General features: G+C 38.3%; 1 protein-coding gene across 6 annotated transcripts in view; it reads right to left on the reverse strand.

Moving 5' to 3' along the window:
* Positions 1-452: 452 nt before the first annotated feature.
* Positions 453-15,973, reverse strand: part of SATB2 (SATB homeobox 2) — a 203,309-nt gene continuing 187,788 nt past the window's right edge. For all 6 annotated transcript variants that reach the window (XM_059055493.2, XM_067026506.1, XM_067026505.1 and 3 more), the window contains one exon: positions 453-1,618. In XM_059055493.2, the coding sequence (XP_058911476.1) occupies positions 1,157-1,618 (462 nt within the window). In that variant the 3' untranslated portion in view covers positions 453-1,156. The remainder of the gene's footprint in view (positions 1,619-15,973) is intronic.

The following is a 15,973-nucleotide window of genomic DNA, read 5'->3' on the forward strand; positions in this document are numbered from 1 at the left end:
CTTCTTTTCTAACTTAATATTACATTGAACTATTTTCTATTTAAAAAAAAAAAGAAAAAGAAAACAGCAACAATAAACAAGTTTTAAATGAGCAGGCTTATTAATTTTAAGATCTGAAGCCACAAGCAGGTAAATAAATTTCACAATAAAATGTGGCTCATACTGTGAATTCCATTTGTCTGACATCAGTATGTCATTTTATCGAGACTGCACTAATGGACAAGTTTTCTCTGTACTGAATTTCAGCTTTACTCATTTGGAATTCCACAGAAATGCATCTGTTCACTACAGTAACGACAAGTTGAATAACGGAATGCGAGTCATTTTAAGTGTGCATTGTGTCTTTAAGATTAATTTGACTGGTATCATTTTAAGGTGCCCTGATTTTTTTTTTCACTTTACTTTCTTCTTTCTTTCTTCCTTTCTTTTTTTTTTTTTTCTTTTTTTGGCAGTGTTGATTTGTTTTGTTAAATACATACCTCAAAAATTACCCATCAAGCTGCCAGATAGGAAGCCATAGAATTAAAAAAAAAAAAAAAATCAGGGACAAACACAGAAAATAAATAGGAATTCAAAAATAGTCACCCCACCCTGAGAGCAGGCCACAGTTTATCAAAAAGCCAAAGCGACTCACTGTGAAGTGGTTTTTTTAATACATAAACAAGTCTCTTCTTTAAGAACTCATTTCACAGTCTATTCTTTCGGATTGTAAAGTTCTCTGTCCCATGCAATTTAATATATATATGTAAATATATAGATATATACATATACATATACACACACACTTGTAGCTTCCTTCATTTATTTCATAGGTCTTTTCATCCTGGAACTTGCCTGGTGTCTCTTCCATAAGTGCAAGGATAATGAAGGCAGAGTCTCCTGTGATTATAATGACTATGATCCAGTCCATTGTAAAGCATAACACTTTAGTGTCTTTGCCAAGGCGATGTCTGATTCAGAAATACTGAACTTATTCAGTCTACAGGTGTATCCTGTGCAACAGAGAAATGTCAAAAAAAAGGTAAGAAAACAAAACAGACCCCAAAAAGACAAAAATAAAGTAAAGCAAAAAAAAAAAAAAAAAAAAAAAGGTTTTTCAAGAAACTAAAACAAAATCCTTGGACCGATGTATTGCTTTGCCCGGTGGCAGTTCACATTATCTCTGGTCAATTTCAGCAGGCACAGCCTTGCTTTTCTCTGCATTCTCCTCCTCAGCCTCCACTTTGTACATCTCCTCCGAGCCTTCCTCGCTGTCATTCTCCTCCGACTCTGTCAGCAGCTCCTCGTCCTTATACTCGGCCACGTCCACCACCGAGCCCAGGTGTTCCTTGAGCTTCCCATGATGCTTCACGTGGTACCGCTGGTTCTGGAAGAACTTGATGATGGTGTGTTTGGGGAGATCCAGCTGAGCAGAAAGAGTGTGGATGGCTTCCTGGTCAGGGTACAGGCCCACATCATGGATGAAGCTTTGGAGGATCCCGAGGGCTTCCAAAGAGATCTTTGTGCGAGACCGAGGCTTTTTGGTGCAACTGTCTTCAGTCGGAGGAGGCGGGGGAGGCGCTTCTTCTCTGGGGGGGGAGCTCTCCTTGGCTGGCTGAGACTGCTGTCTATGCAGGACCTGATAATTAAAATTTAAACAAAATTAACATGTGATTCACAATCTCACCTTTCAAAAGCCATCGTCCCTCTGCAATACGTCTTGTCTAGCTAGCACTGCAGTGATGCTGTAGTCATGGTAAGTTCAGGTCTTCTGAAAACTTAAAAGAATTTCTGGGGATTCAGAATCTCACCTACAAAACAAGAGGTTAATGATAGTAATGTTTCCATTCTGAGGCACAAAGAAGTTAAGTCATTTGTTGCCAAAGGTCATCGAATTCAAAGGATCTGGCTCCAGGGCCTTGCTGTTAACCAGCTGGTGTGCTACCTCTCTGAAGCCCAATGACAAAGAAACTGGACCCAGAGGAAAAGTGCAGGCTCTACAAATGAGATCACACGGGCTCACGTCCAGACGCTTCCCCTTAGCTGGGTGTCCTTGTGCAAGACACTAAACATCTTTAAGCCTCAATTTCATCATCTATGAAAGAAAGGTAAGACACTGACTTCCTAGGGATGTTGGAAGGATTAAATGACATAATGCATGTAAAGAACACTGCTTGCCTTAAACCAGAGGTTGACAAACTTTTTCAGCAAAGGGCCAAATAGGAAATATTTTAGCCTTAGCAGGGCCATACCGTCTCTGTTGTGATACCTCATCTCTATAGTGTGAACATAAACAAATGAGCATGGCTATGTTCCAATAAACTTTATTTATAAAAACAGGTGGCAGGGACTTCCCTGGTGGTCCAGTGGTAAAGAATCTGCCTTCCAATGCAGGGGACTCGGGTTCAATCCCTGGTATGGGAACTAAGATCCCACATGCCGCAAGGCAACTAAGCCCACGCGCCACAACTAGAGAGAGAAAAATCCACATGCCACAACTAGAGAGAAGCCGACGCGCTGCAATGAAAGATCCCGCGTGCCACAACTAAGACCCAATGCGCCAAATAAATAAATAAATTAATTAATTAATTTTAAAAAACCACAAAACAGGTGGCAGACTGGATTTGGTCCATGAGCCAGAGTTTGTTCACCTCTGGCTTAAGGCAAACATCCGATAAATGATAGTCATCATTATATCAGCCTCATAATTACTCTTGGAGTATAACAGTGGAATAAGTCAGTGTTTGAATCAGAAAATCAATTCTCCATAAAATTAGGAACAACTTTTGTTTATTTTCTTTTAGCCCTGATCTTAATCCTTAAACAAGAATGTTTTTTAAAAATATAAAAACTTCCAAATTAATTAAAAGACGTATTTTTTATTAAATTGTGCCCTTTAAATGACTAGATTATACTCATATAAATGGTCCTCCTCAATATTACTGATGTCGAGGAGACAGCAGTGAGTGATGGCTTGAAGCAAGATTTTGGTTCCCTGCCCAGGAATTGAACCAGGGTAGCCTGGGTGAAAACCAGGAATCCTAGCCACCAGTCCAGCAGAGGCTAGAGGACAAACTATTCATCCTTTGTTCTGCAATCCACTTCTTTTTTTTTTCTGTTATCCTTCATGTCAAGGTTTTCTAGTTGTAACTAATTTAACTTTCTCTTTCATTTCTACCTATTCTCTACTCATTAGAAAACAAAACAAAACCAAACAAAAAAAAAAAATCCTCTAGAATTTAAATACTAGATCCAAGTTGGAGCCACTCCTGCCTGGAGTGCCACATCAGCAGATTGAACTTTCATGTTGCTATAAATGCTCTGCTTGACCAGAAACACAGTATCCTGTCAGCAAATCCCCAAATGCAATGCCAGCTCTGGGCTCCATACTTCTTTGTTCTCTGATCTTTCTAAATAAGGTCAGATATGCAACCCCAGACAATCATGCCCTGTTTTCTGTGTCACCACTTCTAATGCTCTATAAAACTGGCCCAAAATCCCTCCGGAAAAGTGTTCCACTGCTTGTAAGGAACTGTGCCCCCTACAACCCACGGACTGTTCCCCTTGAATAAAGGACATCAAACTGATTACTACATTGGTTTAGTTTTGTCATTTGACACTAGTTAGGCAATCTTATTCTTGATCCTCATAACTGCTTCTTCAGAGTCATCTCTGCATGAAATAGTTTCTCATTTTAATATTTATTTATGAACTTTTTCAATCTGACTAAAGAAAGAGAAAGCAATACAGAGGAGATTGTCCAAACAACTCGCCCCTGTCCCCTTCAGAGGCTTAATGTGAAAAGGGTTTCCTGGAGAGGGCGCAGGGGACCGTGAAGAGGAACTCAGCCGCTCTCACACCTTGCAATATCAGCAGCAGTGCTATCACAGTAAAAGGCTACCATGAAGGTCCCCATTAGAAAGTATTATGTCAACTCCAAAGGCAAAGACCGAAGTTCCTCCACTCAGATCAGTGTCTGACATCCTGGAAGTTCCCAAGACCTTTAAGAATAGTGAGTTCACTTTTTAAAAAACATATGTTTCTCTTTTACCATTCTCTCCTATTTTAAGTGGTGTTTTCCATGTTAGAGTAACAAATTAAACATTTTCCAAAGTTCAGGGGGAACTCAGTCCAATCAATGAAGAAGAAAACATGTCCAGTTACAGGAGAGAAACATTGGTACCACCACTACCAGCACCACCACACACTACCCAGATGACAATTTTTTTTTAAACTACAAAACATCAACATCAAAGCAAGCATTTAAGAAAACAATCTCTGCCATTTATCCTAGTCTCAGGGACGACCTGATGAAAAACTAATTTCTTACCGATGTGAAAATGTCAGTCTTTTCTGTAGCATTTAATAGATATTAGGGCAGATGACATTGTTACTTAGGTAACAGAAGAGGATGAAACTTTTAAAATAATAATTCATAACAAGTAACAATCAAAATAACAATAAAAGGATAATCAAATGCAAATAAGAATACCCATTATAATAAGCTGATGTCTGGTGGCAGAAAGAAATCTAAAACAGAAGACCATGAACAGTGGCACTAAAGGTCCATATAGTGTCAACCAATTAAAATGAATGGTCTTGGCATTTTCTTTACCCCTTTCAACTAAGAGTAAATGCATGTGGTCTGCTGTGGTAAGCTGCCATCAGCAGAAAAGTGAGAGCTCCACTACTTCAACATCCTAATTATAGCTGGCAGGGAGAGATCTGCACGGTGGACCCACGCTGCTCATGGCAGCTTTGATGGCAGGAAGATATTTGCTCTGAGGTTGTAATCTGGCAGCTTGAGCACTGTAATGAATGAACCTCTACATCAACAGGCGAAGATTTTTTTTGGGGGGGGTGTCGGTAAGAAGGAGAGAGAGAGAGACTGAAATCACATAGGAATATGTACTCACAGAACATGTATACTCAAGCACAAGGACCCCCTTTTAGAGTAATTGCGCTAATTGGAAAACAAAAGAGAATTAAAATGCCCCATTTTTAAAATTATGCTTGCCTTCTGTAGTAAAAGTCAGCATAATGGTTCCACTGAATTAAATAATTAGATTGGTTCTTTAGGGGTTTTCCACCATGCATTGGTGAGATTTAAAGAGATTTTCCAAAACTATACTTTGAAGTTACTATAATCTTTCTGCATGATAGGGTTTGTTCTTCTCCTGAGGTCCCACCATTTGGCCTATTTCACCTCCCACTTCTAACTTGCACAGGCTCCGGACGCACAGGCTCAGCGGCCATGGCTCACGGGCTTAGTTGCTCCGCGGCATGTGGGATCTTCCCGGACCAGGGCACGAACCCGTGTCTCCTGCATCGGCAGGCGGATTCTCAACCACTGCGCCACCAGGGAAGCCCCCACTTCTAACTTTGAACCTAGCAGTAGTAACACACGCATACAGAGAAGCCACACATGAAATGGAGAAACGGTAATCATAGTAGCTACCACTTACTGAATGCTTACTCTGTGCCAGGCAGTTTTAAGAACTTTACATGGATTAACTCATTTAGTCCTCACAGTTCCTTGTGAAGGTGTTACTTGGATCCAGAACCACCTAGAAACATGGAGCGTCTCAGGAACACCCTCAACATTGGAAATTTTAAACACAGAGAGCTGTCAGTCTAAGACAGTTGGTTTCCACGGAACAATGACAATGTCGCGGCCATCATAGGAGAGGAAGATGTTTCTCAGAGAGCTAGCAGCAACGGAGATGATCTACAAAGTGAGATATCCTGTGTCAGGCAGACAATGTTCTACATTGAGCTGGGAGGCATGACAATATTTGCCTGAAGAAGGTTAAACAATATTTCAGGTATCTTCAAGCAAATAGGAAGGAGCACAATATTCATAATATCTGAGATGAAAAGAGTCCTCAAGTTACTCTGTCCCAACTATCTTCGTTCCCCTGAAATGTTCTGATTACCCCAGGCAGAGAGTTATTTATTGTCTTCTATAATTTTTAGCAAAAAGAACTGCATACATTTCCTCTCTAGCCACCTGCAGTAGCTTATTATTATGACAAACAATCAGGAAATTCTTCTTACTGTCGTGTAGTGCTTCTTCCAGTGGTGTGAATACTCTGAACAAAAGCAGAGTAGAGCCTACTGCTTACAGTGTGGTATCCCTTGGGTAGGGAAATCAGTCCAAATGCTCTCCCCAAATCCTCCATCTAAACAGCAGGATCAAGTCACCTTTTCTGCACTTTCCCACATCTTGACTAACTAATGCCAACTCTTTTAGTCTCTTCTTCATAGGACAGGTTTCTGAACACCCACTTAACTGAATTTTAGTTTTTCTGTCCAAACTTCTCAGAGATGTTTGAAACTCCTTGTTTGTTAACTAGAATGACTCAAGTTAGGTCCCTGTCCCCAGCCAGTGCCCCGAGGCCATGTCATTGATTCCTGCTGGATGGACTACACGCCATCCTGTTCCTCAGCTCATCTGACAGTTCAGGCATCTATTTCTGGCTGACTGACTTTTTGAAACCACAAAATTTACAATCACTGCTACCAAGACAGAGGATGCCCTGCCAACTGAACAGAGATATGCTCTTTCCTAACAAGTTCTTCCCAAGCCCAGATTATTGTTTTCTGGTATTTTTTTTTAAAAGGTAAGTATAATGGAGCAGCTACCCAGATATTTATGTAAATCTGCCCAAGTCTGCATACTTTCCAGACTCATCCTTTTTCCCCTTTTTCAAAATGGGCCCAGCAGTTGACCTTTCTATTCCTAAAGTCTCTCTCATCTCTCTTCACATGACTTTCCCAAATAACAGAATATATCATTCTGTAAAGATAGCTATCCATCCCTTTCCTCTTGACCTTTGCAAACTGAAGCCTGACAATTCATCCTATCTCATTTTGGTTTGGACTTTTCTCCATCACAACTGAATTGAAATTAATCTGGTTAGCAATTCATTTCTGATATTGATAATTTCTACAAAGAGAGTTTTAAAAGGTTTATTTAAAAGCCCCTTTCTTTTTTTGTAGATTCTATTGTTAGTTTCTTAGGGTTTGCAGCAGTGAAATATCAAGGTAGATTCAATAATAATGATAATACTATTAATATTAATAATAGGTGCTGGCATTCATGTAAAGTTTATTATGAGCCTAACACTAGCCTAAATGCTGTAAATATATTTTATCTTCACAGTAATCCTAGAGTAAGCATTTTTACTCCATTTATGATGAGAAAACTGGGGTTCAGAGAGGATAGGTAATTTGTGTGAGGCCTCATAGCTTCTAATTAGCAGGATTGGATATCTAAAACATATCTGATTTTAAATCCCATGCCCTTAAACGTTATGTTCTCCTGTCTTCTGTGAGCAAGATCACATAAGAAAATTGAACAAAGGCTCTAGAGTAGAGGAGACAGACCATAAATAAGATATCAGGTAGTAATAAATACTGTAAGCAAAAATAGAGCCAAGCATAAGGAGGAGAATTGGGGGCAGAGGAAGTTATTTTAGTTATTTTAGCCTTCAAGGAAGGCTCCCTAAGGAGGTAGGCTTTGAGCAGAGGCCTGAAGGAAGTGAGGACCAAACCATGAAAAAGAGCATCCCAGACCAAGGGAAACAGCAAGAGAAAAGGCAGGGAGGCAGGAGCACACTTGGTATAACTGAAGAGCAGCAAGGAAGGCAGCGTGTTAGAGACGTGCCACCCAGTACAACAGATACTAGCCACGTACGGCTATTGACATCTAAATTCATTAAAACTAAAAAAAGAAAAAACTGAGTTCCCTCAGTCACACGAGCCACATTTCCAGTGCTAGTTAACCACCCTGTGCAATACCATACTAGACAGCCCAGGTACAGCACATTGCCACCAGCACTCCCATCACAGGAAGAGCTCGGACAGCCCTCCGCTAGAGAGAAATGACAACTGAGCGGCTGCCAGGGCCAGAGCCAGAGCAGCAGGAGCCTTGGCATTCTACCGTCAGTAAGGTCTACCCTTACTGTGACCTGCAGTCATGTCCTCTGAGCTAGCCCAAAACACAGTAGGACTTGAAACCACCACTAACACTAGAGAGAAGAGAAATAGTCATGTATCCACATACTAAGTAAGAAATACTCAGCTCATGATATCAATATATTACTGGACTTTCAACAACTTTTCAACATATCACAAATAGCAACACTACCATAAAAACAACCAGAAGGATGCATCGGCGCTTCTATCCTCAAGAGAACGGGGACTTCCCCGGTGGCGCAGTGGTTAAGAATCCGCCTGCCAATGCAGGGGACATGGGTTCGAGCCCTGGTCCTGGAAGATCCCACATGCCACGGAGCGGCTAAGCCCATGCGCCACAACTACTGAGCCTGCACTCTAGAGCCTGCGAGCCACAACTACTGAGCCCGTGTGCCACGACTACTGAAGCCCTCGTGCCTAGATCCCATGCCCCGCAACAAGAGAAGCCACCTCAGTGAGAAGCCCGTGCACCGCAACGAAGAGTAGCTCCTGCTCGCCTCAAGTAGAGGAAAGCCCGCTCGCAGCAATGAAGACCCAATGCAGCCAAAATAAATAAATAAATTGGAAAAAATAAAAGAGAGAATGGTAAACTTACATTTAACTGATGGCTGCCTTCTTCATCAGAAGTGCTTATCATGTCTAAAAGAAATTATGTTTAAAACCATCGACCTTGGGTTGAGTATAAAAAAAAAAAATTCCACTGATCAAATATTTATGGAGTGTCTATAGTAACTGGACTTACTAATTTACAAAGCTTTCTAGTAAGCAGCCCTGTCTCCAACAGTTGGGTGTTGATGAACAAGTTATGGGTAAGACATAATCAAATAGAAACTTAAAAGTTTAAAAAGTCTTGCCTTCCTATTTATTCACTAAAATCTCATCAGGCTGAAATATGACATACATGTGTATAAATGAACATGAAGATGGCGATGAAGAAAGAAAGGTTGTAAATATATTCAAAAGAGATATCAACTTCTCAATAAAACCCAACACCTCCTTGCCCAGTGACAAAACACAGTCGTAATAAGGATACATGTTGTTTTTCTGCCTTCGAAACTGAAAATTTTAAAAACACAAGGACAAAATGGTACTGTGACAAAAGCTGACTAAGAAAGATAAAGCAGCTCTTCTTAAACTGCTCAGTGTTCAAATAGATTTTGAAGGCCTCAATGAAAACCAGCTGGAAGCCATGTGTAAGAAATAATGGCTTTTGCCTGCAGGGAAGGAAGTGAGATCCTAAATGATTAAGTTTAGGAAAGTATATAATTCACTGTATCATTATGGGGTGAACTGGATTACTTACAATATGCCAAGACTTTGTGGTCTTTTTTATACAGAGAAAATGAGAAATTATTAAGGAGGTGACTGTATAGGGTGGCTGATCCAGTGCGGTAATAGGTAATAGGTTAAAATCGGCTCCCAGGTGGCCACATCCCCCCCTCTCTCTGACAAGCCTCACCCATAGGAGTGAGCCTCACCAGAGCTTCAGGTCCTACATGGTGACGCGCATCAATAGGAGATGACTTCTAACTGCATTTGAGTTAATATCAGAATTATTTTTACTTGTTTAATTTTACCTCCTCTAAAATAGCAGAATGTAATATAGTTGATCTGAAGAAGGAAAGTATTCTTCCACTAAAAATCCTGAGAAAATATAGTTACCTGGCAATAAGAACAATTGGTTAGCACAACTGGAAAGCCCTCATGCATAGCTCAATTAGAATTTGTTAAATGAATAAGTGCTGCTATTTTTTAAATATACTATATATAAAATACCGTATAACTGAGATATTTGTCTTAAGTTTCAGCAACCTAGATTTACCCCCTAATTTTCCCTTTTTTTTTTCAAAATCAGCATTTAAGACTACTAATTTTAGCTCAAAACCTCAGTGGGGAGAATTTAGCATTAGTAATTAATAATTAATAGAACTATTATACATCTATCTCATTATTGGACTATTAACTACATACTGGCACACATAAGTGCTCAGTCCATCTTTGTTCTGCTGCACTGGATTAATTCCATATTCTCTCTTTCTTTAATTGCAGACCAGTTACTATTTTTATTCTGTACAACTATTGTGTTTTCTTTCTATTATTCATTTTCAGCAAAACTATGTTTTTAAAGTAAAGAAACTGTCACTCATTACAGGAACTTACATCTAGCAGGTATCTGAGAGCAAATATATATATATATTTTTTTAACCATTTTTTTTGTGTGTTAAAAACAATTCCAGGGCATCACATAATCCTTAAGATTGCTTTTACATAAACCTTGTTAGCAGGAGTTGTGAGGTCACAAAGTTCTGGTTTTGAATCCAATCTTTATCCCCAAAAGCACATCTTACTACTAGCCTTGCAGCTGTGAGCAAGTTTCTTCTCAGAGCCACAATGTTTGTTAATCTGTAAAATCTTCCTTGTAGTTTTATGAGGATTAAGTGAGATAATGCATGCTAAGCACTTAGCAGAGTTCTTGTCATAAGTAAGGTTTCCAGAAGTATTTTCTGTCATTAAAAAATGAGAGGAGGATTTAAGAATCAGCCGTATAATGCCTCATATAGTTTTCTGTAATTACACTTATTATGAAAATTAGCAACAAATTCAGAGATTTGTCTGTCCTTTTGATTCCAAAACTCTACAGATCTACAAAGGAGAAAGTCCACCAATAAGTTGTCTTATTTCTTTCACTCATATACTGCACACATCTTAGTTCTTCCACATGCACCTAGCACGTGGAAGTTGCCACTAAAGCATCTGTCAAATGGAATTACACCTCATAATCATAATCCCTTTCAGGGTGACACCTTCTATATGCACAGCCTGGGATCCTCTTAAGATGACCTCCTTTATCGGCTCTAGAAATGTGATCCACGGTCCCCTGCGGGAATCCCGATATACCCACAGAGAGGTCCATGAATCAAAACTATTTTCATAGCAAAACTGAGACATTAGTTGCCTCTTTGACGGTGCTAAAACTTGTACTGATGGTACAAAAGCAACGGTGGGGAAACTGCTGGCCTGTTAGCATAAGTCAAGTCAGTGGCACCAAACTTCACCAGCAGTTGTATTCTTCACTGCCACAGACACACAGTAAAAATGCAACTTTCATTTAAGAATATCCTTGATGAAGCAGTAATGTGGTATTAATTATATTAAATCTCAACTCTTGAGTATACTTCATTTTAATAGTCTGTGTGAGGAACTGGGAAGTACACATAATGCACTTCCATGGCATACTGAAGTTAAGATGGTTCTCATGAGAAAGCATTTGTGAGATTGTATGAGCTGAGAGCTGAACTAGCACCTTTGTCTTGGAATAAATATCATTTTTACTTGAAAGAACAACCAACAGGCAAACTATGATTATTCAGACTTGTGTATGTGGCAGATATTTTCTTAAAAATAAAATAAGCCTGTCAATTCAAAAAAAAAATCTGGTAGTATTTGTTGCCAATGATTAAATTTTATCTTTCAAGCAAAAATCAGAATTTTGGAAAACTTGTAGCTTCCACTAAAAGCTTAACAGTCCCCTAATACTTAAAGACTTCCCTGATGGTACTGGTGGTGATTTAAGAAATTTTTTAAAATATGTCATACAGGGCTTCCCTGGTGGTGCAGTGGTTGAGAGTCCGCCTGCCGATGCAGGGGACACGGGTTCGTGCCCCGGTCAGGGAGGATCCCACATGCTGCAGAGCGGCTGGGCCCGTGAGCCATGGCCGCTGAGCCTGCGCGTCCGGAGCCTGTGCTCCGCAACGGGAGAGGCCACAACAGTGAGAGGCCCGCGTACCGCAAAACAAAACAAAACAAAAAAGTATTTGCAAACATATATGTAAAACAATGGTACTCTTTTTGTTTGTTTGTTTTGGAGATAGTTATCTTCATAAAAATAAATTATTTACACATAAATATTATTTATAATTATTTTCAGACAAACATTTAAAAGATTTCTCAGAACTAATTTCTAATATGGTAAATATTGATAGATATGCACATTTTTGGAGTCCTTAATAGTAAGAGTGAAAGGGGACCCTGACACCAAAAAGTTTGAAAACTCTGTACCACATGAATCGCTTTGACTATATAGCCTTGTCTTTCCCCTAATGAAAACCAAACACTTCACTATAAAATACAAAATGGACCTTGCAGTTAATAACATCCTTACTTGATCTCAGTCACCAAGGAAAGTGTGAAAGAATGAGTGTAGGAGAAAGTACACATGCATTACGATTTGCCTCTTGACTTTATCTCTCAGAGACATTTTCACAGGCAAAACATATCTGTCTAGGTATACAACTCAGCACTATTTCTAACTTCAAATGATGTTACTCGAGTTGGCTCTTATGGTTCTAATTTCACATCCTAACATTATAAGACTTATTAAAAACCGTGGTTTAGTTTTGTTGCTTTTTTTGGATTATACAGTATCCTAAGGTCAAAACTCAGGAAATATGTTATTAAAAAAAAAAAGTATCCATGAAGCGATGACAAATTGCAGACTACAGGTGTTAGATTACATTTTGACTCCAGGCAGGTTTAATATAAGTTGGTCTCCTTTTACAATTGCTCTTAGCACATACAGCTATGGGAAGGGGGTTGGGGGTTGGGGGTCGGGGGAGAGAATAAGAACCAAAAAAAAAAAAAAAAAAAGAGTAGAGTTCAATAAAAGAAGACCATGTCAAGAAAAATCAATACAAACAAGCAAAATGGTAGGAAGTCTAACATGGAAATATGTGTTCAATTTCATCCAGCCTTAGTCTGAGTTTCCTTTAATATTGTAACCAAGATGGTATTGGAACATCGTGTATGTTTTTAATGCAGTTTAATAATTGTTTCTCAAAATAAACACTTTGGCCAAAGATAAAAGCATAAAAACACTGTGACACAATAATCTGTTAAAATAAACTTGGGGGTTTAGAGGAAGCTTCTTAAAACAGCCTTTGGCTTATATCATTTCCTCTTTGGTAACAAATTGAGAACAACTATACCAAAGACTTTGGTATGGTCTGGGTTAAAAAATATGTCATAGTCATCAATCTGACTTTGGGGAGTGGCCAGAATCTGTAAACCCTGAAGAGGTAGCTAGCTGGGTGAGCTGCTTTTCCAGTATAAGGAGATGAGCTGATAGCAAATTAAGCAGGGTCAAGATGAGTAGCCATATTTCAATCAGATAGACTGCCTGACACATAAAAAACAATTCTCTCTCCTATTAGAATGTAAGAGAGATAAAACATAGACATATATTGAACCTAATGGCGATTATAACTTTCCCTTCATCAGCGTCACATGATAAATAGGTTTATTTGCCCATTTAGGACCTAATGTGACCAAAATCATTCCACAAACATAACAGAATTCAGGAAGAGCAGACTCTTCAGGAAAGTCCAGACCACAACCATGTGCCCTTCTTCCCAGGAGAAACCATCTCCCAGCCCACCTACCCCAATCCCATTTGCCCAACACCCATGAGCATCCATTTCCCCCTGTTTCCATACACCTCCACCACCTTTCACAATGTCGTCTCAAAACACAAGACTTTGCCTCAAAATGAAGAGAGAAGGCCTATCTTTTGAAGATCAGATTCAAGGTACAGATAATATTAAAGTGTCTTTAAAGACCTTGTATTTGAGTTAAAATGAGTAAAGAGTAACATGACCAGAGCTGACAGTTACCTCTGGGATTCTGATTTCTAAATGACTGCATGACTTGTTTCATTGGTATAGCTGAGAAAAGAGTGGCTTTTTCTCCAGCATGGATGAAAGAAGAGTTCCTACATCAAGTTAAAGTTGAGTTAAAGATAATGAGGAGTGTAAAACGTTAGGATGATATACGTACCTGGAATTCATAATGGTATTAAAAGAACCAACGTGGAAATTCATGACACTTCATCAATGGCAAAAGGGCAAGAGAGAAAGATGTGCAAAGGTTCAGGATAAGAATGATCCATTAGAATTCCTAAACAGTTAATCCAGTTGGCTAAATAATTCTCAAGTAAAATGTAAACCAAATGAAAACTTCATCAAATGCCAGTGATACATGACCCAGTAAGCTAGGAAATTTGACTTTTTAAAACAGATTCAAGGTTAGCTTAAAAGAATAGAATACATTATTGAGCTTTGCTTTATTGTACTTCTCAGATATTGCGTTTTTTACAGATTGAATGTTTGTGGCAACCCCACATTGTCAGATGATGGGTAGCATTTTTTTAGCAGTAAAGTATTTTTAAATTAAGGTATATACATTGTTTTTTTTTCTTTTTAAGACAAAATGCTCCTGCACAACTAATAGACTACAGTATAGTGTAAACATCATTTTCATATACACTGGCTTGCTTTATTGTGATATTCGCTTTATTGTGGTGGTCTGAAACTGAACTGGCAATATCTTTGAGTTATGCTTGTACAGAAACTGCTTCAGATAAATAAATTTCATCTAACAAGTTTAACTAGAGCAGAGTTTCAATTCCTTTTAAGTGAAAACATGTTAAGTTAAAGAAGGTAGAGAATATATATATTCTACAAGAACAGACATCATGTAGGCAGCCAAGAACTGCATCAACGAAGACTTAAAATAATGATTCCTGAGGTAAAGCACTAGAGTCAAAATTCAAACCACTTAGAAATCTCTTACTATTTAGAAATCCAATGACAAAAATAACTTGAAAACACCTATTTGGTAAAGAATGACTTAGAAACAAAGATGATATGGGGGAAAAGAATGTGTATACTTTAAGTCATAGGATATCAATAAATTATATAAGCTTCATTGAACTAAAGCAACATTCTTCCTGATTTACATACAGATTATATGATGTGAGTTGGGGGTCATATGTTAAATTTAATCATTCAAATCCTATAATCAGTATGTATTCAAAGTGGTTCGCCATCCTTTGGACTTCTTGTTTCTTAAAAACAATAACAAATTAATCTCACAATGGTGTTAGGTCCTGTTGTATTTATTCTTTGGATGAGAAAATGCATACATAAAATTGAACTCTGATCCACGAATCACAAACCCCTGAGTCTAACATATAACAAACATGCCCTTACTGCTGTTTAGGTGGAAAATTGAGAAAAATACAAAAATTATTCTGTTTAAAAGTTTTGAACAAAAATTCATTTTAGTGTGAATAAACATCTTCCAATTAAAATATAAAAATAACACTAAAAATGATAGAGGAAACTATTCAATGTTTCAAGTGTATGGTTAAAAGTGAAGACAAACAAGTTAAGAAAAATTATAATACATTATGGAGAAGTTCCTCTCCCAAATGTTAATTTTGAGTGGGTAATAAAGGAATTTTTACTTTTTCTATCTTTGGATACCATTAAAATATATATATATATATATATATATATATATATATATATATATATATATCCAATTTTGTCAAAATTTGCCAGAACACAAGAGAGATTTTGCCTGACACAACTCAGCCAAGACTCAGTATAAGATGAAAAATCCCCATAATTGTAATGGCACTAGTGACACTGCAGTTATGTTGCATTCCAGCTTCTTAAAGAAGAGTGTTTAAATTATTTAAGGAGAAAGGGTGTTTGAATTAGATTTTTTACTGGGGGGGTGGGGGGAAGAAAGAAGGTAATCCATGTGTTTGAGGTCTCACATGGGGCTGTTTAGAATCCCTTGATAGGCCACATTTTCTGTATAATTTTTACAGTTGGGGCCCTCAGAAGTCAGAACAATCTGACGGTTATGGTTAGTGAAAATATTAGATGTTCACCAACAAAATACTACCTCAGCATATTTTTTGCTTTCTGGATGTAACCACTTAATAACAGGACTTGAGAAAACTGCACTGTGTGAATCAAACACATAAAAGTACAAATATTCCTTTTATAGAAAGCAAATCTTAAGCAGTGTATTATAGTCAACCACTCTGGTAAAAGACAAAGTATCTAGAATTACCACACCACGGACATATTATGGTTTATTATTCCCTAATGTCTAAACTGGGTAAACAAAGTCAAATGATCAAAGAAGGGTTTTCCACTCAGAC

The sequence above is a fragment of the Kogia breviceps genome, chromosome 2, assembly GCF_026419965.1.
Source record: "Kogia breviceps isolate mKogBre1 chromosome 2, mKogBre1 haplotype 1, whole genome shotgun sequence".
Taxonomy (NCBI): domain Eukaryota; kingdom Metazoa; phylum Chordata; class Mammalia; order Artiodactyla; family Physeteridae; genus Kogia; species Kogia breviceps.